Below are 23,977 nucleotides of genomic sequence, written 5' to 3'. Positions count from 1 at the left end.
CAGCCATGGATGAAACAAATCCGACGATAGTAAAAGAAGAAATCCTAGGTCCACATTTCACTTGTCAAGTTTTTATGTACTCTCTTTTACATTTCTCTCCCCTCATTTGATGTGTAAGCCCCCTGTGTAAACTTTGTAACCCATCAAAACCTCTTCTCTCCCTCTCGAGTGTGTATGATATATATATATATATATATATATATATATATATATATATAGAGGCTGTGTGATTGTCCCTTCCCAAAATATAATTTCTAAATGGGAAGAAGGACGTTGCTTGGTTGCATGGCCCTTATACCAGTGTGGGGCCAATAGGGGATGCGTAGAAACATTGATCAAGGGGAATTTTTCATTTTGTAGGGGGAGGTGTGGCTGATCAATTCAAGGGGCTATGTCTGATTGTCTAGACAGGCTGCACACCGAAAAATTAATTGATTAATTAATTTTATGTTTCATGCATTTCGACATAACTTTTAATATACCAATTATCCAATTATTTCCTTGATCTTCTGGGTTATCTTTTGAATGTATGACCCTTTTATATATATATATATATATATATTATGGTAAGGAGTCAAATGCTAGACAATTCGTTTCTAAAAGGCATTGCTATTAATAAGTTAGATACCATAGTTCTGACCGAGCAATCGTTCTTTGCCACACTGTACAGGTGTGGTGAGGATCTGGGTGGCTGGGAGCACCTAAGCACACACCTTGAGGTGCTCTCAGTCGTCCAGATCCTCACCGCACCAATGAGTGCGACAGAGGATTTTTACACGTTCCGATCACTATATAGAAAATTTTAGTTCAGTTTTACCTATTATAGAAACAACAATTATTTTTATTATGGCACTTTTTGTTAGTATGGCACATTAGGTCAATCATAATGAGATTTTATGAAAATCAAATTAAATCATTGAAACTATGGTGATGGAGATATTTTTGTGATTCACACTTATACTACTTGTTCCTCTATGTTTCAAGAATTTTGACATATAGCCTTTACCTTTCTACAGAAAAGTAAATCATAATGTTTTAGATAGAGTACTAAATCTAGGTAGAATTTGACAGTAGCGCCAGGAATAATTGAGTGGTGAGTGTTTTTTCCACCTCAATTCTAAGTCTAAACAAAGTACTTGGTTTGGGCTAGGTTTCAGAGTTTTGACCCAAATTTCGATTTCAGCCACTTGAGATTTTAAACCTTGATTTTAGATTGGTTTATGAAACTACAAGGATTTTTGTTATTACGGCACATTGAATCAATAAAATGTGCAATAGTGGGGTATGTCGACTCAAACTAACAATCAGCGACTTGAACGATAATGAAGCAAGGGCTTCCTTCCACTAGGACTATCAACCTTGTTGGCGACTAGATTGTTTACTATCATGTAAAAACATATACTTATAAGATTAAATCATCCAAACTATATGGTGTTATTTTCGTGATTACACATGTTCTGCTTGATAGTGTCAAAGCCATGTGAGAAAATGTGGGCTAATGTTGCTAACTTTAAATGATTTTTCTATGTGGTAGACTTTATCTTCATTTAAAAAAATAAAATAAAATAAAGATATTCACAACTTTTTTGGTTTTTATTCTTTTTTCTTTCTTTCTCCCCCCCCCCCTCTCCTTCTGATGGAAAATTTAGTCTTATAATGGTATGTTTAGCAAATTGATAAAAAAATAAATAAATAAATTAAAATTATATCCAAGACTTCATAATCAAAACATATTATGGGATTGGTTCTCTATTTGAGAGTTCAGCCTATGCCAATAGCCTGATTATCCCTCTCCTCTTTCAAACAAGGGAGAGAAATATCTTTTCACAAGAGGAGAAGAGAGATAGACACATGAGAGCACTGGCATAAGCAGCACTCTCGAACAAAGTTATTTTTCCCAAATATTATTGTTGTACCACTACTACAACCTAATTGAGCGATGGTACCAAACATTGACAAGCAAAATATATATATGTTATTTGGTTGGGGGACAAAATTGCGCAGGGTAGGCTTCCCTTAAAACCATTGTGCGAGCCATTCAACCATTTTGCAAGCCCTTCAGCCATTATATGAAAATTGTTAAGCTTGTCTCGAATTCTTAACCCGTTTTGAAGATTGACCCATTTCTTGGTGTTTAATCTTACAAAAACAACTTGACTCTTAACGAGGGTAAGAAGCTAAGATATTAACGATCCAATGTAGTTTTCAAAAAATAAGTTTGAAAGGTAGGATGGCCCTACACCTAAACACAGAGGGGGGGGGCAAAATGATTACCCCACCTCTCATAAAAGGTGGAATTCATGTCCTTGTTTATTTTTTAGTAGAAAAATTCTTGTCCTTGTTGATGCTTCATTACACACTCATTGGCCCTGTGCCAGCTTAGGGCCACACTACCTTTCATGGAACCCTCTTCCATAGTTTCCTCTCTCTCTCTCTCTCTCTCTCTCTCTCTCTCTCTCTCTTCCATAGTTTCCTCTCTCTCTCTCTATAGAATGTAATTATTCTTTTAATTAAATAGAAAAATTAATACCAAAGAAATAAGTCAATACAATTATATATTTTCAAAGTTGCCCTTCCCCACTCCCCCAAACCCCTCCCCACAAACACCACCACACCCACCCCACAAAAAAAAAAAAAAGGTTAATGGATTTTTGTACTGAAAGGGAAGATGGACTCTAGTTTTCTGACTATTAGTTGGATTACACTGTAATATCCAATGTAGAGGAAATTTTGTACCTTTGCAATGTTTGCATACACTGTGATGTAGGGGGTTCCTAGGTGACTAGGTCTTCTACAAGATTAACTAACTAGGTAGGGTCAACTCAAGGGGCTTAGGTATAGAGGACAAAAAGAAGCTCAACAAACAAGATTAAGCATACAGGATAAAACGAGACTAATAAACAAAGTAGCCAAAAGCAATAATAATCTAGACGAAAAAATACGTAAATTCTTACTTAAGTTTCAAGTGGGGACATGGGGAAGGGAACAAACGACATACGAGTGTTAGGTTCAGCACAAATCAATCTAGGCACCTGTTAGATCAAACACCAAGAAACACGAATAATAAAGAGACAATAGATCCGTCGACACAGAGATTTAACAAGGTTCACACACCAGGGTGGTGTGCTACGTCCTCGGGCGAAGAAGAAGATGATTCACTATGCAGAAGAGAGATTACACCCTAGCAGCGACGAGGAAAAACTCGCCCTGAAACCCTAGCTGCGTGAAAACCCTAGAATACAATGACTTTTTCAACAAGCAACAGTACATTATATATACTCCAAAATCATGGGTCGACCCATCGGGTCGTGGTCAATCCAATCTAACCATACCGCGGGGGCTACGCCCCCACACCCCCATACGAGATCAATGATGGGCTTCGGGCTTGGGCCGATACCCCTCTGCTTCCATCACAGATCTCAGAAAAATTCCCATTCAGGTCGCCACCAAAATATGTCGGATCGGGTCAATCTTCAAAATGGGTCAAGAATTCGAGACAAACTTAACAGCACCCAAACTAGATATGCAAACAATCAATGTCCTCTAGCAACCAACTAAAATAGAAAATCAGCAGGGTTTCTTTTGGAAATATAACAATGATGAAACGATTTAAAACAACGGGTAAAAATAGGCATAAACAAAGGGCAAAGGCTGGTTTCAATGTTAATGGGTTGCAATATATAATAGGGATTGATGGAGGTAGGGAGGGTTTAGTTTAATGTTTTACCATGCTGCTGTCCAGATCTGAGGAGAAGAGAAGAAATCAAGGTCCTCCAAAAATAAAGAGATGCAGTCCACCTTTAGTTGATGAAGACAAGTCCAGATGGTTGTGTAGAGATCCTCAGTATTGTCGATGTAATTTGGAGAATGATGTTGGGGCTCTTAGCAACTCACGGACAGCAGGTACAGCCAACAGTCACCCATTCATTGAAAGGAGATCAGCCACAACAGTCCAACATTAAAAGAAAATATAGAGCAGTAGCAGTTCAGTCCTCAAAGAATAGAAAACAACAGCAGAAAAAGAATGGAAAAAGAGAGGGAGGCGACAAGAGAGAAGAGAGAAGAGTGGAGAGAGAAGAGAGAACCGAGAGAGAGAGGGATGGCGTAAAACAGTGAGGCCGAGAGTGAGAGCTGAGAAGAGGGAGAGAGGAGAGAAAGAGAAATCGTGGGGAGGGATTTGGGGCTGTTTTGCCTTCAATATTCTTCATTAATTGAAAATAAACAATGACTAATGGCCTTACACTTAAATAGAATAAACTTCAAAAAATAAAAAGATACTTAGAAACTCAATTGCATGAAATAAAAAACTACATAATAGATCAATATAAAGAAATCTTAGTTTCCTAATTGTGTAAGACAATCAAATATCACTAGATTTAAAGCAAAGTACTAGAATCAAATAAGATTTGGTGGAATCCACAAAATCTTCTAAAATCTTGTAAGATCTTCTAAATTCTGGATCGATCGTGGGGCCCACAAGATCTTCTAAAATATCAAGCTTGGGGCCCACAAGATCTTTTTCTTTCTATTCTTCCAGCCACAAAGATGACTGCTTTTTCTTCTTCTTGGGCCTGTACACTTTGATGTCCTCATTACATTGTCTCCAACAATTTTCATTGAGGAGTTCAAACAGTTATGACATTTTTTTTTTTACATATATGAACCTTAAATCATATGATATGACAACATTCTCCTTGGAAAAGTTATTAAAGATCAAATTTTTCTCATTAACAAACCCACCATTTTGTTGTATCCAATGACGTGGTCCAATGGGGGAAGAGCTTCCGTTTTTCTGCAACTCCAATGGTCCAACTATGGTGGGAGGGAAGCCATTATAAATTAAGCCCTTCAGAAAGCCAACTCTCTACCTCTCATCATCACTCTGGTGATTCATATCAACCACTCTCCCTCTCACTCTCTCTCTCTCTCTCTCTCTCTCTCTCTCTCTCTCTCTCTGAGCAAAGAACTAGAGAGACCCATTTCCTCTTCTCCACCAAGAAATCTGAAACTTTCAACTCTTCATTGGTTCTTCTTGTTGGTGTTCCTGTGTTGGGTCTTGCTAGTTCAATTGCAATTGAGGCTATTAGATTTCCAATGGCTCTGTCATCGTTTTCCTTCCCTGGTCATCTACTTAGAGAATTAGCTACAGATCCCCTCAGACCCACTTCTAGCTCTTATCATCTGTTCAGGGGAGCAGATCTGCAGAACCCAAATCAGAACAGGCTTACCCAGGTCGGAAATCTCTTTATCTATATCTCTACAGTAATTAGAATGCTAGCCAACCAAACCACATTGTTGAATGGAGAATATGGAAGGAATTCAGAATTTTGGGTATTTGTCACTTTCGTTTAATTTTGAATGTTTCTTCTGATGTCTCTAGTTGTCTCATGTATCAGATGGTTTAAAAATAAGGAAGACCCACCAATATATTTTAGTTCTCAGTTACTTTCAAAGGTCTCAATTTTATGATCAGCATTAAAAATGATAGAAATTAGTAGTTTTGATATGATTTGGTGCAGGCCAAGAAAAGGTGGGGTGGTGTATGTGCATCACTATCAGAGAAAGGAGAGTATCACTCAGAGAGACCACCAACTCCTCTTTTGGACACTATTGATTTTCCAATCGACATGAAAAATCTATCAATTAAGGTAGAGAAAGTGAATTGAAAGGAGCTTTTTACTCTATATATTTGGACTAACTGTTGATTCAGGAACTTGAACAACTCGCTGATGAGCTACGTTCCAGTGTCATCTTCGACGTTTCTGCCACCGGAGGTCACCTGGGTTCAAACCTTGGAGTGGTTGAGCTTACAGTGGCTCTCCATTACGTCTTTGATGCTCCCCAGGATAAGATACTATGGGATGTGGGTCACCAGGTACCTCTCAAGGCTCTTCTTCTTCTTCTCTACTCTATCCCACTTAGTTTACTCCACTGTTTTGATCATACAGACTTATCCACACAAAATCCTGACTGGGAGGAAAGGTAAGATGCAAACTATACGTCAGACAGATGGGCTATCGGGATTCACCAAACGCTCCGAGAGCGAATATGATTGCTTCGGTGTTGGTCACAGTTCAACCAGTATCTCTGCTGCCTTGGGTATCTCTTTATCCTTGTATATCTCCCTCTTGAGTCTATAAAGATTTCTGATGGCAATTTGTTTTGGTGAAATAGGGATGGCTGTTGCAAGGGATCTGAAGGGGGGAAAGAACCATGTAGTTGCAGTTATAGGGGATGGTGCCATGACTGCAGGCCAAGCTTATGAAGCCATGAACAATGCTGGGTACCTAGACTCAGACATGATTGTGATCCTCAATGACAACAAACAGGTTTCCCTACCAACTGCTTCTCTTGATGGCCCTATACCACCTGTAGGAGCTTTGAGCAGTGCACTCAGTAGGTTGCAGTCCAGTAGGCCCTTTAGACAACTAAGGGAAGCTGCCAAGGTACTAACTTTACGCCAATCAGATAAAACCAATTAGTGATTGATTCTTGAAACACTAAATTGTGGCTGGTTTTCTTCCATAACTATGACTGTTGCAGGGAGTTACAAAGCAGATTGGTAGGCCAATGCATGCACTAGCAGCAAAAGTTGATGAAAATGCCCGTGGGATGATCAGTGGATCCAGTTCATCACTCTTCGAGGAGCTTGGTCTCTATTATATTGGGCCTGTTGATGGCCACAACATAGATGATCTTGTGTCCATTCTTGGAGAAGTTAAGAGAACTCAATCAACAGGTCCTGTACTCATCCATGTTGTGACTCACAAAGGTCGAGGATATCCATACGCAGAGAAAGCTGCGGATAAGTACCATGGTAAACACAGAATCATAATTTGAGCAATGAAGTAGCCCCATTTGGGTTACTGGGTATTAAGGAAAACAAAAAGAACAATATATCAATTAATTGGTTGTCTTTTGCAGGTGTTACTAAGTTTGATCCAGCAACTGGAAAGCAGTTCAAAGCTCCTGTTCCTACTAAATCTTACACCACATATTTTGCGGAGGCTTTAATTGCAGAAGCAGAGGTGGACAGAGACATTGTTGCTATACATGCTGCAATGGGAGGAGGGACAGGCCTGAATCTATTCCTCCGCCACTTCCCAACGAGATGCTTTGATGTTGGCATAGCAGAACAGCATGCGGTCACTTTTGCTGCAGGCCTAGCCTGTGAAGACCTTAAACCATTCTGTGCTATCTACTCATCCTTCATGCAGAAAGCATATGATCAAGTAAATTCAGTGATTCCATTTTTTGATTAGCATAGTAATGTTCATCTTTTGACAGTAAATATGGCAAGGCTGAAAGCATTTTCCATACTGCAGGTGATTCATGATGTGGACTTGCAGAAATTGCCAGTGAGGTTTGCAATGGACCGAGCCGGGTTGGTTGGTGCCGATGGGCCAACACATTCAGGTTCATTTGATGTAACTTACATGGCATGCCTTCCAAACATGGTGGTGATGGCTCCTTCAGACGAGGCAGAGCTTCTCCATATGGTTGCAACTGCTGCTGCCATAGATGATCGACCCAGTTGCTTCCGATATCCAAGAGGAAACGGAATTGGTGTTCAGCTGCCACCGGGGAACAAGGGTACCCCTCTGGAGGTAATCTTGCAGCAACCCATAATTTCTTTCCTCATTAGGAAGTTGTCTCACAAACACCCTGATATAAACACAAATTTCTGGTTTATTTCCCCAACAGGTTGGCAAGGGCCGAATTTTGATTGAGGGTGAGAGAGTGGCACTTTTGGGCTATGGAACAGCGGTTCAAAGCTGTTTAGCTGCAGCGTCTTTACTGGAACGTCATGGCTTACGGTTGACAGTTGCAGATGCACGCTTCTGCAAGCCACTTGATTGTGCCCTCATTCAAAACCTGGCTAAATCTCATGAAATTCTGATCACAGTGGAGGAAGGATCAATTGGAGGGTTTGGGTCTCATGTTGCTCAGTTCTTAGCCCTCAATGGATTTCTTGACGGAGGAACAAAGGTATGATTCTATATGATTTAGAATTGGATACAATGGGCATTAGTAGTTCTGTAAGAGGGTGTGGAAATCTGCAGGAATCAGGAATACTTACTTTGTGATCTGCATTTTTTTTGGGTGGTACAGTGGAGACCGCTAGTTCTGCCCGATCGGTACATTGAGCATGGATCACCATCTGATCAGATGGCTGAAGCTGGCCTCACACCATCTCATATCGCTGCAACTGTATTCGACACACTCGGATTAACCAGAGAGGCCCTGGAGGTCATTTGGTGATCACCCACCAAATATAGAAAATGGAATTACAGTGTACACTGATTGTCTGAAGAAAAAGGGAAGTTTTAGCAATAAAGAAGATTTAGCTGAATTCAAAGCTTCTTGATTTAATCCAAAAGGGAAATGGTGGAAAAAAAGCAACTAAGCTGGACGGAGAAATGAAAAGGTTCAAGTTTGGCTAATGGTTAGCAATTGTATGGTGGATTTGAATGAGCTTTGGGATCTACCAAATGATAATTTCACTTGGACAAGTATAATCAACAAAAAAATGACTGATTTCCATCCACTGACCAAAAAACATGAATGGAATATAGAAATGGTTTCATTTCACAGAAACCCATATGACCTTTGTACTCAACATTAACCAACTAGCATACCTCAACATAAATCAATGTTAAGGCTAGAAGTTAATGCATCCAAGAAAAGTCAAAGATGAGATGACTCCATTCCATGTGAAATGCAAACACATCCTGAATGATTTGATTGAAGAAGTATACACAATCATTGTTGGTAATGATAAGAAAATTTTCCATTTTATTTAGTTTTGTTATAATGTAACTTTACAACATTTTATATCCAACCAGAAGGAGACTTTCAAAGTCATGAAGGAAATAATTTCATTCCATGTATAAACCAATCACAGCCTTTTTAATTCAAGTAATCATAGCTCCTCAATGCCTTTTTGAATCTTGTGACTTGAGTAACCAAAGCTAACATTGAAAGGTTTAATGACAGTAAACACAAATATTTTTATAAACATCAATGTCCTGACAAACTTATACAATAGAACCCTTGGTTTGACTAATCATAAGGAAATGTAAGAGGCAAACTGCCATTTTCATGGCATGCATGTTTGCCAGAAGCTAATGGAGGCTGCTTCATTGGGCCAACATATTCTTCAAGAAAACATGTAATCACCATCAAGAAGCACTGGCCATGGACTCGATTATAAGCTGGTATCCTTCTGGAACGGTTGCCTGTGCCTGTACACATCCAGCCAATGCAGGAACATCAGCATTTATGTCTAAAAACCTGGCCAGTAAAAGCAGCAAGTGAAAATCGGAAATTCGCTTCACAAATGAGAGGCTCTTTGTCCGATCCAGGTGATTCTTTAGGGCCCTCATTGTTACTGGGGTATTCCTGTTCTCAATTGGGAAGGTTGATGAAAGTGGCCCCTGCATTAGCATAAAAATTCATATAAGGAACACCACATAAGTAATCCTAAATTTGAAAAAAAAAAAAAACAATATCTCAAGCAACTAGTGCAATGCCACCAACTTATTTCTTTTCTATTTGTGCAAGAAAAAACTGAATCTAGGAAGTACATTGCTCTTCCTCCAAACTAGATGAATATTTATTCAACTGTACATATGGGGCTATTATCACTCGCCATTACTGCTGCGCATCCATAACTTAACAATAGCATTATCTAAATTACTTGAAATATGACTATATACATACATAATGATGCATAGTTACGTTATAATTCATCCATTATTAAAATCTGGAACAAACAATAAACATCCACAGGTGTTCCCACAAAAAAAAAAAAAAAAAAAAAGGAAACATCCACATAAGTTTCCAAACACAAATATCTTGTTTTATTCTTAAGAATATTTAAGCATCATTTTGTTATGGCAAATTGTTTATCATGTGTGCACACATGGTTTATTTACCTACTTCTGATAATTGAGGCTATGTGGTGTATTAATCTCCTTTTGTCACTGAGGTCTTTTAAGAATACATGCATATTTGTTTACTAGTGGAGCCTTTTTTCGGATTGAGGACTTGTGCCAATGAATTGGGACATTTTGACTCAATCCGAATGAGCTTCCATGGGTGACGCATATGCGTTTGGGAGATGCTTATAGTTGATAGACATCATAAAAAGACCACTTCTGTGACTAAAATTATGAACATTGCTTGACGTTTTCATAATTATTAAGGAAGTCAGATTAAAATTCCTAAAATACATAATGTGGGTGGGGGTGTTATGGTAGAGGGGAGGGGACTTCAAAAGTTTGGACAGAAATCCTACAGTTTTGATTTAAGAAAAAGGTCATATTTTTACAAGTTTCAGGGGGGGGAGGGGGAAGAGATTAATCTTCTGCAGCTGAACAAAATCCAGGAAGTTTCATAAAAAACATTACTAGAATTTTTCAACATTAGTTACTAATTTTAAAATGGGAGAGGGATCACTACAACACCGGAGTACAGTTTCCCACTGATGAGGAGGTGGAAAATAAAATCATCCAGTAGGGGGTGTTAATGAGGAAAAAGAGTGGTCCATGGGTGGAATATGAGAGGCCATGCGTAGGAATCTGCACACTGGCGTTGCGGCAATCCTTTTTCCCTTCTAAAATTTTGAAGCGAGAGAAAAAACAAATAACTGACTTATCCCACCCCATTCCCCCCATACACCCCCAAACCCCCCCCCCCAAAAAAAAAAAAAAAGAGAGAGAGAGAGAAGGAAGGGGAGGGTGGAAAACACCTGCAATTGGCACCTCCATGTCACATAAGAGCAACAATAAACAAATTGTTAGACAAGTGATGTCAGACGTGGCTTGTCTACAACTCTACATTATTAAGAGATTATATACAGAAACAATCTCCTTTTTGTTGAAGAAATGTAGTGAAAAACAACACAGTTTGGATGCAGTGCTTCACCTCAATCATGATGACATTAGATTTTAAGTACAGAACTATACTCCATCCTAATTCATACTATCCTCATGAGGTTGACATATGTTACTCCTTTCCTTCACTATGGTCGGAAATGAGTTAACGAGTAGGATTTCGCACATAGAAGGAAACAACACAATATACATTAACTGAAAGAGTGACCATTCAGTGTGTCAGAGTATGTATCTGTATGTTAACTTCCAGAGGTCATCCCAGACTCTTTTTTCTCATGCCTCTATAAAGAAAATGGCATATGTATCGCACAACAGTAGGTGAAATAAAAAACTCCAAGGAGAATTGGCCACTTTTTCATTTATTGATTCACAAAACAAGCAGCATGAAAAACTACATCTAGAGCTTTTAACCCATATCTAAATAACCTCAAATTTTCTAAACTATTAACCTAATCATCTCGATTACTTAATTCCCATGGTGGAAGGCATCAGCACAACTGTAAAGACATTTCTCAATCAAAGCACAAACATAGGAAAGCAAGTATAGAAGCCTTGAACACATTCAACTCAATATGCCCAATGTTCAACTGATTGGCAGCAGAGTAGAGTGATTCTTACTTAACCTGGGTTTAGGGATATATATGTTGATCCAAAAGATAGGTGAGATGTGTGCATATGCTGCCTGCACTCGAAGTCAAGTATTTGGGGCTTTCCCAAATCCACTAGCACATACAGCTTTCTAGTAGGAGTTTGTCTTATAGTTTGATTCTGCACTTACTACAAGTTCATTGTGATGCTTATTATATCCATAGATGTCATTTATGTTCAGCCACTCATTTAATTTTAAGCAATACCCAAAGTCTCACATGAAAACTGAAAATTTGTGTTGCACCTATTTTTTGTTTGAATTGATATACCCACCTGTTTCTGGTCATGGTGTTAAAACTCAGATTAGATTGGTCGAAATTGCCCGGATCGGATTGGTATCGTTGAGATCAATCCCAAGTCTTGACCGATCCGATACCAAACCACTTGTACGGACTAAGGGTAAAAAGATAATAAAATTCCTTTTTTTTTATCAACTAAAAAGCAGTGGTAAATTCGTCTGATACGATCTGATCCAAGGCGATCCTGATCGGTATCGATCAAGACCGACCCAAGTTTTAAAAACTTAGTTTTGGTAGATGTTCCTTAATATAGGTATTTTAAAAACCAAGTTAAGCTAACCCGGCGTGGATGCAAGCTTTTATAAGAGAATGAGAAATTCCCAAGACAAGATAACGTGAACCGTGCCACAGCCCACCCAAGTTCTTTTTCTGCCACCAATGGCCTACCCCTGGGGAAACACAGGCCTGCTTCCTCTCAGGAAAAAAGAAATTCAGGTTTATGAGGTTTTTGCAATTGAACTGTACAGTCATATGGTGAGAATTTTATCACGGTCATGTTCCTAAGCTGCAAAGGTTTGTGAAACAGGTGTTATCACAAACATCTAGCATCTACAGTGTGGAACACAACTGAAGTCAGTCCCTTAAGGAGGCTCGAGGGAACCTGTCCCTCGATCTCTTGCAGAAAGTGAGGTGGCTGACCTGCTCAACTGCTTACTGCTCTAGAGCGGGAAAGATGTTGAATTGAGAAGGAGCGGATTAACCAACTTTCCATAGAATAAGTAGCATTCGAGCCAGCATTTCGCTCCCCGATCTCTTCCCTTTAGGGATCTATATACCTAGCCAGTTTACCTGATTGCTACCTTTTTTGTATGTATTTAATATGTAATAAAAATTATTGCCGATTGGTTAGTTTTTCTTCTTTGACCTATCATTTATATGATAATAATGTCTTGCAGAGTTATGCAACAGGTTTTCCTGTGATCCCAAATCTTATATCAACACATCCATTAAGCCCCCCTCCCCAAAGCATGGACAAGAAATAAAAGCAAAAGTGTCCATAAGTTAAGTTTCCAAAACAAAAAGACATCTTAAAGTATAAGATTTCAAATTGGATAATGACAGGACACTTCTGGAGATTGGATGGATTAGGGGCGGAGAGAGAGAGAGAGAGAGAGAGAGACAGAGAGAGAGAGAGAGAACAAATGCAAGCTGTTTTGTAGGCAAACAAATAAATACATAAAGATCTAGATGCATAAACGAAACTGAACAAATAAAAAGTGGAAGCACCATATGAAGATAAAATCAGATGCATCGATTGCTTTAGCAGTTACAACCATAACATCATCAACTAGGAAAAAGTTTCAGGAACAGCTAAGCAGAATATAGAAAAGCATAATATGTGGTGTGGTGGCAAGCCCTACCACAGCTAGGGAGCTCTACTCATTCTGAAATATGCTTAACTAGGCAGTTGGCATCCCCCTCCCCCTTTCTTATTTTTGATAGTTATAGGCTCAGTTGAAAATCAGCGGTCCTGTCAAGTTAATGCTAAGAATATCCTGGATTTCTCTGGTATTTTGATTTAAGATGGTTTTCTCCTTGTTGTCAAGAGATAATTAATAGATATAGATAGTTGCCTATCTCAATGCCAGACCACAAATGGGGCCAGCCATTTCCTAAGAATTCTGAAGGTTAACACCTAACATGGAGTTGGTTGTAGAATAAAGATTAGTTGTTGTTCGATTTTCAACGTGATATATATTCATTGATCATCAGATAGAGCAAAAGAATACATGGAAAAATGAACGAAATCAGTCAGTTGAAACGTACCTGGTGATCCAATATCTTAACCACCACCAAGAAGAAATCGTTGTCAACTTCCTTGGTATCCTTCACACCCACAACTACATCTTTCTTCATCCGAGATAGCTTCGGGTCTGCATCTGCTAGGATATCAGTCTCGAACCAACTTTCCTTAAACAATCTCACACACATATCACTCATCTGAAAAGCTTCAAAGTGAACATCTGCACCACCATCCTCGTTGACTTCTAGTTTAACCACCGCCGTGACCCACTCCTTAAGATCATTCTCGCCCTGAAGTTCAGCAGCCTGGAGAATTTCCGAATTTGACAACGTATAATCCTTCTTATTCTGCCCGATCGTCTGCGTGAATATAAAGCCTACCTTCCTCATTCCCAACCCCAATGCAATTGCCTCTACTCGGTTTTCTTCGTCAGGGTCCCTCAACAGGATCAAATTCTCTTCCGTGCCCTGCTGTGGAGGCTCATAGATGAAATCCACCTCAACCTTCCCGTCCTCCGACACCGTTCCATACATGAATCCGCCACGCTTAACAGCAAAGGCTAGCGACTCATTCACATAATGCTGGAACGCATTGGCTGCATCTCGATCGAACGACACCGATTCACAGTGCGGATTCTCCTGTCGGCTAACCCTCATCTGCTTAGCAATTAGATCATCCATGGTCATCTTCCTCCCAAACGATGCAGACGGCTTGACGGCTGGTCCAGCGACCGTTCTTTCACCCTCATAAGCCAAATAAATCATCGAACCATGGGAAATTCCCAACGAAGAAACGAGAGTCTGGGGATTCGACATGTCTGTAAAGCGAACCATATCATCTAGGGTTTTGGCAAGAAGCAAGTTCTGGTTTATCGAAAGGGTTTGATTAGATATAGGGACTCTCAACTGGTTCTCGATTAGGGCTTTGAGCTCCGAGACCGTGATGTGAGGGTTATCAACTGTCACTCGCTCTAAGCCGTCTCTGCTACGAACTCTGATCATCATCATCTTTGCTTAATTTGTCAGAGGAACCGCTAAATCTGGAGAAAAACTATACAGTTATTAAGCTCTTAACTGATCAGTTGAACTGATTTAGCAACAAAGTGAATATGAACTTACTTGTAGCATATGAAAACCCTTGAATCTCTGCTTCGTTTTCTACTGTAATGGAAGGAGGGGAAGTGAATCGGAGGAAGAATGGAGACGACGATACAGGGCAAAGAGAAGTTTTTGGGATTGGGACTTCTCGGTTTCCTAGTTCTCTATATAATGTGGCGGCCTCTGCAAGCAAGAAAAAGGTACCGAGGACGAGCACGAGCACGAGCACGAGGAGATGAGATAGACACGCATGATGTGACGCATTATGACCGTCAGATTGGTATCAGAATGTACTCGAGATAAATAAACGGTTGTTACGTCCTGAAGAGGTGTTGAGTTGATTCTAATCAGACGTCACTGAGATTCACCCGAGATTTCCTAATCCTACTGTAACATTGATCTACGAATCTTAGTTTGGGATGGTTTTCACTGAACTTTAAGTTGGAAACAAACCAAAACAAGGTGGAGCCTAGGGGTGTCAATTCCTAAACCGAACCGGTAAAATCGGCCAGATCGAACCGATGACAACACGGATCGAACCGAATCGAAGCTTCATTGGTTCGGTTCGGTTTCGAGTATTGCAACCCCAAAACCAAACCGAATAGCATCGAAAACCGGATGAACCCGAAATCAAACCGAAACCGGCTCAAAACCCATACCGAAACCAAAACCAAACCCGTAAGAAACCGAAACACTCCAAAATTCATTAAAAAAATCAAAATTTGCATAATTTTGTATATATTTGTATGGAAAGTCGAATCCAAACTAGACCAAAAACCAAAACCAACCCGGTTACAAATCGATTTAAGAAACCGAAGTTCAACAGTTCAACATTTGGTTGTTTTCTAATGGCTCCATACCGGTTTAAAAAACCGATCCAAACCGAAATGAACCTGACAAATCCAAACCGGTACCAACCCAAACCCAAACCGCACCGAAGCCGACACCGGATCGAAACCGATAAATCCTTAATGGGTCGGTTTTGGTCAGTTCCAAAGTCACACCAAAACCGGATGAACCCGAAATCAAACCGAAACCGGCTCAAAACCCATACCGAAACCAAAACCAAACCCGTAAGAAATTGAAACACTCCAAAATTCATTAAAAAAAATCAAAATTTGCATAATTTTGTATACATTTGTATGGAAAGTCGAATCCAAACTAGACCAAAAACCAAAACCAACCCGGTTACAAATCAATTTAAGAAACCGAAGTTCAACAGTTCAACATTTGGTTGTTTTCTAATGGCTCCATACCGGTTTAAAAAACCGATCCAAACCGAAATGAACCTGATAAATCCAAACCGGTACCAACCCAAACCCAAACCGCACCGAAGCCGACACCGGACCGAAACCGATAAATCCTTAATGGGTCGATTTTGGTCAGTTCCAAAGTCACACCGAAACCGGTGGAACAAGATCGAAACCGCACCAAACCGGACCGTTGACACCCCTAGTGGAGCCTATTCTTAGAGCTCGTACACTATAAAGTGATTCCACGGTTGGGAGGATCCGAGCGTACGTCTCGAGGTCACCCCAACTGGGAAGATCACTCTATGGTCCATGATTTTATGGAGAGGAATCCTATCCAGTTTAGCACCAATATTTACCATGTGAGAAAATGGAATAGAGTTGTAATTTTGTGGATTGGTAGACCTATGTTGTAATGACACTAGTTTACTTATAAAGCAATAGCAATCTACTTATTCTCTTGACTCATTTATCACTTTATAAACGAAAAATAAAAAAATAATTGATGGATACCATTGATACAACAACAATCATAACCTTATTTCAACTAAATAGGGTTGACTACAGAGATCAGATAAACATTTCCTATAAGGGGTCGTTTATAGAATCATTATTCTCCACAAAACTCTCTAACCATAGTCATATTACAATCGAGCCCTGCTATGTACACCTTTTCAACAATAGTCATGAGTTTGAAATCGAAATTTAATAAGAAATTACATGATTATCTGCTTTTGAATTTTTTTTCTTTTGATTAATGAAAATATCTAAAATCTGATTTAAGTTTACAAAACTATCACTCAAAGTTTCAGTTAACAAAATAATAGATTATTTATTGAAGACGGAAGAGATCTATTGTTTTAGATATTTCTGTAAATTCAAACATGATTTTGGATATTTTTATTTACTGAAACTTTGAGGTGGTAATTTTGTAATTTCAAACCAATTTTTAGCATAAATATTTTTTGTTAAAAAACTCTGGAAAGAGAGAAAAAAGAAAAGGGTAATCATGTAATTTTGATATTTAAATAGAGACTGAAAATACTCAAGCGTCTAATTTTGAAATCCTTTTCGTGTCTTCGAGTTCCTTCGCCCTTCCAACGTCGGACGAACAGGAACTGCTTTTGGGTCTTCGTTCCACAGAACGTCGAGAGATCATCCACGTTAAAAGTAGCAAATCTGCGTAGGTCAGTTGATACCATCTTCTTCATTCTTCTATCCATCTACTTTCGATTGGGTTTATTAGATTCCTATATTATTCGATTCCTTCAAAATTCAACAATAGGTTCAGCTAGGGTTTGATCAGTTACCACTTATGACTTGATTTCCACTCGTTTGATGAAGTATTAAGTGGAATTTTCATTTATCTGAGCTTCAATTGCAGCACGGATTAAAAAGAGAGAAACTAAAAGAAGATAATTTGCACTTAGTTAAAAGGCATTGGCTTAAGCTAGTCGATTAGATGGTCTGATTGTAATCATGGATTGTCTGCAATGCTTTTGGCTTCATGGGTGTACCCTTTACCCTTATCTGAAACTTGTTTTGCAGTTGTTCATAATGATTTACACGGCAATTGATACATTCTACCTGACGGATGAGCAGTTAAAAAACTCACCATCTAGAAAAGATGAAATTGATGAAGCTACAGAAACAACACTTAGAATTTATGGATGTGATCTCATTCAGGAAAGCGGCATTTTGCTCAGATTGTATCCTTTTTTTTTATATTCACTTGGTGAATCCTGCTCTCTCTGTAAATTTTTTGTTTTAATTGATTTTCCTTTTTATCGTCATATTCGGTTTTCTTAATCTTATTTTGACAGACCTCAGGCAGTAATGGCAACGGCCCAAGTTCTATTCCATCGTTTCTACTGCAAGAAGTCATTTGCTCGCTTTAATGTGAAGGTCCCGGCCCCTACAACCCTTCTCCCTCCCCAAATTATTATTTTCCCCCCATGTGATAGAATCTCTTTTGTTTTTAACGATAAATTTTTTAAACCCAATGCAATCATTATCTGGTTTTGAAGATCTTATTTCTACACTGACTCTGTTTACATTTGGATCTAATTTTTTTGCAGAGGGTCGCTGCTAGTTGTGTTTGGCTTGCCTCAAAGCTGGAGGAAAGCCCCAGGAAAGCAAAGCATGTTCTCATGGTATTCCATAGGATGGAATGTCGGAGGGAGAATTTACCTATAGAGCATTTGGATGTCTTTTCCAAGGTTAAACTGAAACATTCACGTGGATACTTTGGGTTCTTTTATTTTTTATTTTTTATTTCCTTAATCCTAACCAACTTCTGATTATTTTATATGGTATTGTTGAGTGATTTTTTAGAGCTTCTGTTGGGATTTTCTTCCCGCTGTCCATCCAGTACTAATGACAAGGCTCAGATGATCCCTTTTATGCAGAAGTTGGTTAGGTTTGCTGGTGCAAGTAGCACTTGCACTAATGGAATTCTGATGTAGCTTCTTTTTATAGTGATTAATTGTTGTCTATGGAATTTTCTTTTATTTTTCGTTACAGAAATATTCAGAGTTGAAGATGGACTTGAACAGAACAGAGAGGCACTTATTGAAAGAGATGGGTTTCATCTGTCATGTCGAACATCCTCATAAGTTCATATCGAACTACCTTGCCACACTCGAAACACCAGCAGAGCTGAGGCAGGAGGCTTGGAATCTTGCAAATGATAGGTACTTAGCTGGATGAATTTCTTCTTTAAGTAATTTGTTGTTACTAAATCATATTCACCTTCTTTTATACCATCTTACACTGATTGAAATGATATTTTAAGTGTAGTAATTTTTTTATGAGCCATTCAGATTTGAGTGTGAAATTCTTTCAACTTTCAACCCGAGAGCATATGGTCTGAGTAACAGTTGCTTCCACTTTTCCTGTTAAAATTGTTGCAGTGGATTATGTTATTGTTCTGTTGTAGATGAAGTGAACATTGGAATGTCAAAGATTTGCAGGATTGCATTTGTTCTTGTCCTGTTGTCCCGTTATCTTCTTGGAACTTGAAAATGATGATTGAAGGCAGCCTTTACCCTGTGACATGTGATGCTTTACTAGGAAGGAATATAGCATTTATCTAAGTATAAAAACTTTCAACTTCCCATACGTAAGTCTACTAACAAGTGTCTATCGGGCATTGGTGCAGATTTAATGAATCTGAGCACGGTTGTAATTGAAGGTGGCCTATTGCTATATGGGGATGATTGATGAAAAATGAAACGAATGGGTTGTGCGATTAAAGTTTGTGACGTTGAAGTTCGATGATGGCTTATCATAAGCTTTTGAGGGAACAGCTGAAAATTAAAAAATGATATTAGAGAAAATTGTGTGCTGAGGAGAGACAGAAATAACTTAGTAGAATAAATTCTTAGCGGGCAATGACTCCTGAGACATGGAAAAAAAAAGAAAAAAACAAATCTTTGAATGAATTTGGGTACAACAATTGTACTATACTTATTTATTAACTTATGATGAAATGCATACTTTTGTAAGGGTGTGTTTACATCTGGAGCCTTGTGCTACTCAAAACATTGACTGTAGGACTCATTCACCAATTATAATCCCAAAACCTAATTGCATACTAAACCAAAATAACAATGTGATGCAGATACGACTGCCCTTTCTTGGTTGGACCAGCATGATCGGCTTTGGAAGCCAAGAGCCAAGAAGAACCGGTTCAGCCCAGGGTTTTGGTCCAACAAGGGTTGGAAATAAAATTAGTAGTTTACTTAGTATTTTATTTCATGCTTTTATTTTCCAGACTTGAACGTAGGAGTAGGATTTACTTCCTTGCTTTGGTTTCCTTTTTATAGTTGTTTCCTAGTTTATGCTAGTTTCTATTTCAGTTAAGTTTTTAATTTCATGTTCCTATTTTCCTATATATTGACTGTACTCGATTGAAGATTTAGAGAGTGATTTTGATTTTTGAATGAATGTGTTGAGTGTGATTTTCCTTTTCCCTCTCTCTACTCTGATTTCCCTTTCTTCCCTAAAGGTTCTCCATCAACTTGGTATCAGAGGCGAAGGATCCTATTCCTTCCCCATCTTTCTTCTTCCCTTCCCATTCTCTGTGTCTGCTTCCACAGATACTAAGAACAAAAAAAAAAAAAAAAAAAAAAAAACCAATTCTGTCCAGAGAAGAATCGAGCCCCTTTTCTACCGCCTCCTCTGTTCTCCGATAGCAGTAAAAGAAAAAAAAAAAAAAGAAAAGCAACAGCAAGAAGAGAGAGTCGACGAAGAAGAAGAACGGAAGAATAGCAGAAGAAGAAGAAGACGAGATGAGAAGAGAGAGGCAGCGACATACGTGAGTTGAAGCCGTCACGAGTCACCCATCCCTTCATCGGAGTCGCAACGTCTCCCTCCTCCTTCGTCGATTCCCTTGGGTCGATTACAAGAACTCCCATTGCTGGTTTCGTCTCTAAGCAGGAGGACCTTTTTGTCGGTAATCCAAAACCCACCCCATTTTTTTTTATTTCTCTTTCCACTTCCTCTTTTTTTTCCCCCATTACCCCTCTTTTATCTATTAATTCCTTCTATCCCTCATTTTTTCCTTATTTACATTTAGCTCCCTGCCCACACTTGATATCCTTTGTGGTTTACTTGAATCTCAAGTAATTGCAATTCTGCCCTTCAAAAAAAAAATTATTTACTATTCTACCATATATTCTTGAGTGCATTTTGTTAATCATCACTATGGTAGCCAATAGTGAAGTTGTTCAGCAGCTGAATTCTTATAAAGGAGAAACTGATACAAAATTTGATGCTCTCACTAACATGGTCACGTCCCTAAAAACAATGGTGGAATCCATGCAAGTTTCTATTGATTGTTTGGTGGCAGCAGATAAAGGAAAGAGTCCCATTCAATCTAAGGATTCTTCCAACACCACTCCATAGAATCTGCCAGTAACACTACTGATGCGGATCCGGATTCCCAAAATCAGGGATTGGATCACTTAGGGCCCACCAGAATGTCTAAGAAGCTCAATGTAATGGTTGAGGGGTATTCTTGTAATTTCAGAAACAATTTTAAGAGCTTAAGAGAGGAAAATAAATAGTAGGGTCAAACTGAAATATAAAAGTAGAAGAGGAGGGGTAATGTATAATTGTTAAAGTGAGGGGGAGGAATAATAGAACAAAATTTCAGGACAGGGGTTTTAATGTAATAACAGGGAATAAACTCTTTCAAAACAAAAGAAGAAAAAAAAAAAAAACATGTTTCTTCTTCTTCTTATCATGAGAACCAGAAACCAGCGGAACAGAAATAAAAAAACTCCGATCGATCGGACTCCTTCGATAGAGCTTGGTTTGACCTGAACTTCGAAACGAAGGCTGCCAGCCTTAAGGTCTCTTGACCCCGACAAATAAACACTTCAAACAAGAAGTAAGAGGAGCTGTATTGTCCCTGAAACTCAAATCTGGCGGTAATAGGGAACCAGATCTGAACTTGGTCTCAAACCTCTTGATAGAACGACCTTCTGGAGACGAGATTCTAGGGCTAGGGTCGCCTAGGGAAGGAGAACCCTCCACCAAAATCTCAGTCCAAGCAGATCAAGGATGAGGGAGATCGATCCCTTTGTTTGGGACTGCAACTACCACCCAGAAACAGAGAAAAGAATACAAACCAGAAAAGGAAGAGAAAAGTAGAAGAAGAAAATAGAAAGAGAAGAAAGAAGAGAGTCACGGCCACCAAAGCTTCAGCCAAGTAAACATCCAATTTCAAATCAAAATTGAAAATCTAACTGAGTTATTCTCTATTACATGACTAATATAAAGGAAAAATCAAACAATTAATGGAAACTACTTGAAAATGGAAACTATTCTAAAATTATAAGCTAGCTAATTTAAAAAGAAATTATTTCTAAAACAATAGAAAATCAAATCAAAAGATATTTCTTTCCTAAGTCCATCGTGCAACTGCATCAACTACCACCACCACCACCACCACCACCTCCACCACTATATGGGACTGGTAGACATGATGATGGAGCAGAAAGAGCAGCAAAATTGGATGTCCTTGATTTTTATGGAGACAATAATCCAGAATTGTACCTTGACTGGATTCACAGCTTAGATACATTCTTCAGATGGTACGGGTTGACTGAGGCTCGAAAGATCCTATTTGCAAAGGCCAAACTGAAAGGCACAGCTCGAGTCTAGTGGATCAAGCAACAACAACAGAACCGAACCCGAGGCATTGGTTTGGTCACTACTTGGGTTGAAATGTATGAAATCATGAATCATCGATTATTGCCTTCTGATTATAAGCAACGCATGCATCTCAGGTTTGCACAGTTGAAACTAGAGAATTTGACCGTTGAAGAGTATGTTGCTAGATTTTATTATTTGGCCACTCGTTCTGATTTTGAGTGGGATGAAGAAGTCTTAGTGGCCCAATTTCGCAATGGTTTGCACCCTCAACTTAGTGCTGCCCTTGCATCTAGTCGACTACCTACCATGGAAGACGCCGTACAAGTAGCATATCAGGTTGAGGAAAGTCTGAAACGCCCATACAACCGGAGAAATTTTGCAGATACTTTTTCTCGAGGTACTAGTTTCGTTTGGCAATAGTCTCCTACCCAAGAGAGGTCATCTAGCAAACCACAGGCTAGTGCTACATCTATGGCCCCTTCACGACCTAGTTGGCCGTATTCTCCCCCTCGACATGTCTCTGAAATGTCATCTTTACTGCCTACTCGCCCATACTCACCCCCTCGGCGTGGTTCAGATAAACCTTCTGATTCTTCAAAATTTACAGTTCGGTGCTACTCACGCCATGGATTTGGACATATTAGTGCTCAATGTCCCAGCCGTTTGGTTGCTTTTATTAATAAGGATTCTCCTATACCATATATTCCCGAAGAGCAACTTGGTTCTGACACAGTTGATTTAAGAGAAGAGCGTGCAACAGGTGAAGTCAATGACACTCTCAGTGACGAGGACCAACATCCTTTTTATGTCATTCGTCATGTATTGACCACTCAGAAGGCCACTGAAAATGAAGATTGGCGCCGCAGTAGTATTTTTCAGACTCGTGTGAAGTGCAATGATTAGTTGCTAACCTTGGTCATTGATGGAGGCAGTTGCACTAATGTTGTCTCTGAAGACGTTGTTCGTAAGCTGGGATTGAATACAGAACCACATCCTAATCCTTACAAGGTTGCTTGGGTGAACAACACTAATCTCAAAATCACAGATAAGTGCTTGGTCACATATTCTATTGGTGGATTTAAGGATACAGTCCAATGTGATGTCCTCCTTCTGAAGGTGTCCCATATCCTTCTTGGTCGACCTTGGTTGTTTGATAAGAAAGTACAGCATTGTGGCTATGCCAATACCTATGCCTTCAAGCATGCCAACAAGACTGAAGTTTCATCCTGCCAAAGATCTCCCTGAAATTAAGCTCAAGAAGATGGTGGGATCGTTCCTCATTCAGCGTATTCCTTCAGACGGTCTCCTCGGTCCTTTCCCTAACTCGACGAAGTCGAGTTCTTTTCAGAGGAGGAGAGTTGATGCAGATATGACTGCCCTTTCTTGGTTGGACCAGCATGACCGGCTTTGGAAGCCAAGAGCCAAGAAGAACCGGTCCAGCCCAGGGTTTTGGTCCAACAAGGGTTGGAAATAAAATTAGTAGTTTACTTAGTATTTTATTTCATGCTTTTATTTTCCAGACTTGAACGTAGGAGTAGGATTTATTTCCTTGCTTGGTTTCCTTTTTATAGTTGTTTCCTAGTTTAGGCTAGTTTCCATTTCAGTTAAGTTTCTAATTTTATGTTCCTATTTTCCTATATATTGGTTGTAATCGATTAAAGATTTAGAGAGTGATTTGATCATTGAATGAATGTGTTGAGTGTGATTCTCCGTTTTTTCCCCTCTCTACTCTGATTTCCCCTCCCATCCCTAAGAGTTCCCCATCAACTTGGTATCAGGGCCGAAGGATCCTATTCCTTCCCCATCTTTCTTCTTCCCTTCCCATTCTCTGTGTCGGCTTCCACCGATACTGAGAACAAAAAAAAAAAAAACCAAAGCC

At 39.2% G+C, this 23,977-nt stretch overlaps 3 protein-coding genes across 5 annotated transcripts; 2 read left to right on the top strand and 1 right to left on the bottom strand.

The window, feature by feature from the left end:
• The first annotated feature begins 4,712 nt into the window (after positions 1 to 4,712).
• On the top strand, positions 4,713 to 8,353 carry LOC122071173 (probable 1-deoxy-D-xylulose-5-phosphate synthase, chloroplastic). Of its 2 annotated transcripts, none has more exons than XM_042635491.1 (10): positions 4,713 to 5,331; positions 5,520 to 5,648; positions 5,711 to 5,875; positions 5,949 to 6,099; positions 6,175 to 6,446; positions 6,544 to 6,817; positions 6,925 to 7,232; positions 7,326 to 7,607; positions 7,705 to 7,989; positions 8,113 to 8,353. In XM_042635491.1, the coding sequence occupies exons 1-10, from the start codon at positions 4,804 to 4,806 to the stop codon at positions 8,260 to 8,262; spliced, it is 2,544 nt and encodes an 847-aa protein (XP_042491425.1). In that variant the 5' UTR covers positions 4,713 to 4,803; the 3' UTR covers positions 8,263 to 8,353. The 2 variants fall into 2 exon arrangements, with proteins under 2 accessions (XP_042491425.1, XP_042491426.1); XM_042635492.1 differs by having other exon boundaries at positions 4,715 to 5,232.
• A 509-nt stretch (positions 8,354 to 8,862) lies between these two features.
• On the bottom strand, positions 8,863 to 14,863 carry LOC122071174 (NPL4-like protein 1). 2 transcript variants are annotated; one of them, XM_042635493.1, is made up of 3 exons: positions 14,708 to 14,863; positions 13,613 to 14,628; positions 8,863 to 9,437 (listed from the first exon to the last, which is right to left on the bottom strand). In XM_042635493.1, exons 2-3 carry the CDS (start codon positions 14,594 to 14,596, stop codon positions 9,183 to 9,185), a joined length of 1,239 nt encoding a protein of 412 aa, XP_042491427.1. In that variant the 5' UTR covers positions 14,597 to 14,628; positions 14,708 to 14,863; the 3' UTR covers positions 8,863 to 9,182. The 2 variants fall into 2 exon arrangements, with proteins under 2 accessions (XP_042491427.1, XP_042491428.1); XM_042635494.1 differs by having other exon boundaries at positions 13,613 to 14,639; positions 14,708 to 14,843.
• Positions 14,864 to 16,997: 2,134 nt separating this feature from the next.
• On the top strand, positions 16,998 to 19,251 carry LOC122071161 (cyclin-L1-1). The gene is made up of 5 exons (XM_042635469.1): positions 16,998 to 17,123; positions 17,485 to 17,645; positions 17,760 to 17,841; positions 18,015 to 18,155; positions 18,460 to 19,251. The coding sequence occupies exons 2-5, from the start codon at positions 17,494 to 17,496 to the stop codon at positions 18,643 to 18,645; spliced, it is 561 nt and encodes a 186-aa protein (XP_042491403.1). The 5' UTR covers positions 16,998 to 17,123; positions 17,485 to 17,493; the 3' UTR covers positions 18,646 to 19,251.
• Positions 19,252 to 23,977: the final 4,726 nt, after the last annotated feature.

This window comes from Macadamia integrifolia, unplaced genomic scaffold (genome assembly GCF_013358625.1).
Source record: "Macadamia integrifolia cultivar HAES 741 unplaced genomic scaffold, SCU_Mint_v3 scaffold_190A, whole genome shotgun sequence".
NCBI lineage: Eukaryota > Viridiplantae > Streptophyta > Magnoliopsida > Proteales > Proteaceae > Macadamia > Macadamia integrifolia.
Note: the sequence above shows the minus strand (reverse complement) of the source record. Positions and strands in the feature narration are given on the sequence as shown.

What these genes read in the sequence shown, in the direction of transcription:
- LOC122071161 (XM_042635469.1), top strand. Translation starts at nt 17,494, where the DNA reads ATGATTTACACGGCAATTGATACATTCTACCTGACGGATGAGCAGTTA. An exon ending in TTGCTCGCTTTAATGTGAAG is followed by an intron (nt 17,842 to 18,014) that starts GTCCCGGCCCCT and finishes ATTTTTTTGCAG; the next exon opens with AGGGTCGCTGCTAGTTGTGT. An exon ending in ATTTGGATGTCTTTTCCAAG is followed by an intron (nt 18,156 to 18,459) that starts GTTAAACTGAAA and finishes TTTTCGTTACAG; the next exon opens with AAATATTCAGAGTTGAAGAT.
- LOC122071173 (XM_042635491.1), top strand. Translation starts at nt 4,804, where the DNA reads ATGGTCCAACTATGGTGGGAGGGAAGCCATTATAAATTAAGCCCTTCA. An exon ending in TGAAAAATCTATCAATTAAG is followed by an intron (nt 5,649 to 5,710) that starts GTAGAGAAAGTG and finishes CTGTTGATTCAG; the next exon opens with GAACTTGAACAACTCGCTGA. An exon ending in TTCTTGACGGAGGAACAAAG is followed by an intron (nt 7,990 to 8,112) that starts GTATGATTCTAT and finishes TGGGTGGTACAG; the next exon opens with TGGAGACCGCTAGTTCTGCC.
- LOC122071174 (XM_042635493.1), bottom strand. Translation starts at nt 14,596, where the DNA reads ATGATGATGATCAGAGTTCGTAGCAGAGACGGCTTAGAGCGAGTGACA. An exon ending in TTAAGATATTGGATCACCAG is followed by an intron (nt 9,438 to 13,612) that starts GTACGTTTCAAC and finishes ATGCTAATGCAG; the next exon opens with GGGCCACTTTCATCAACCTT.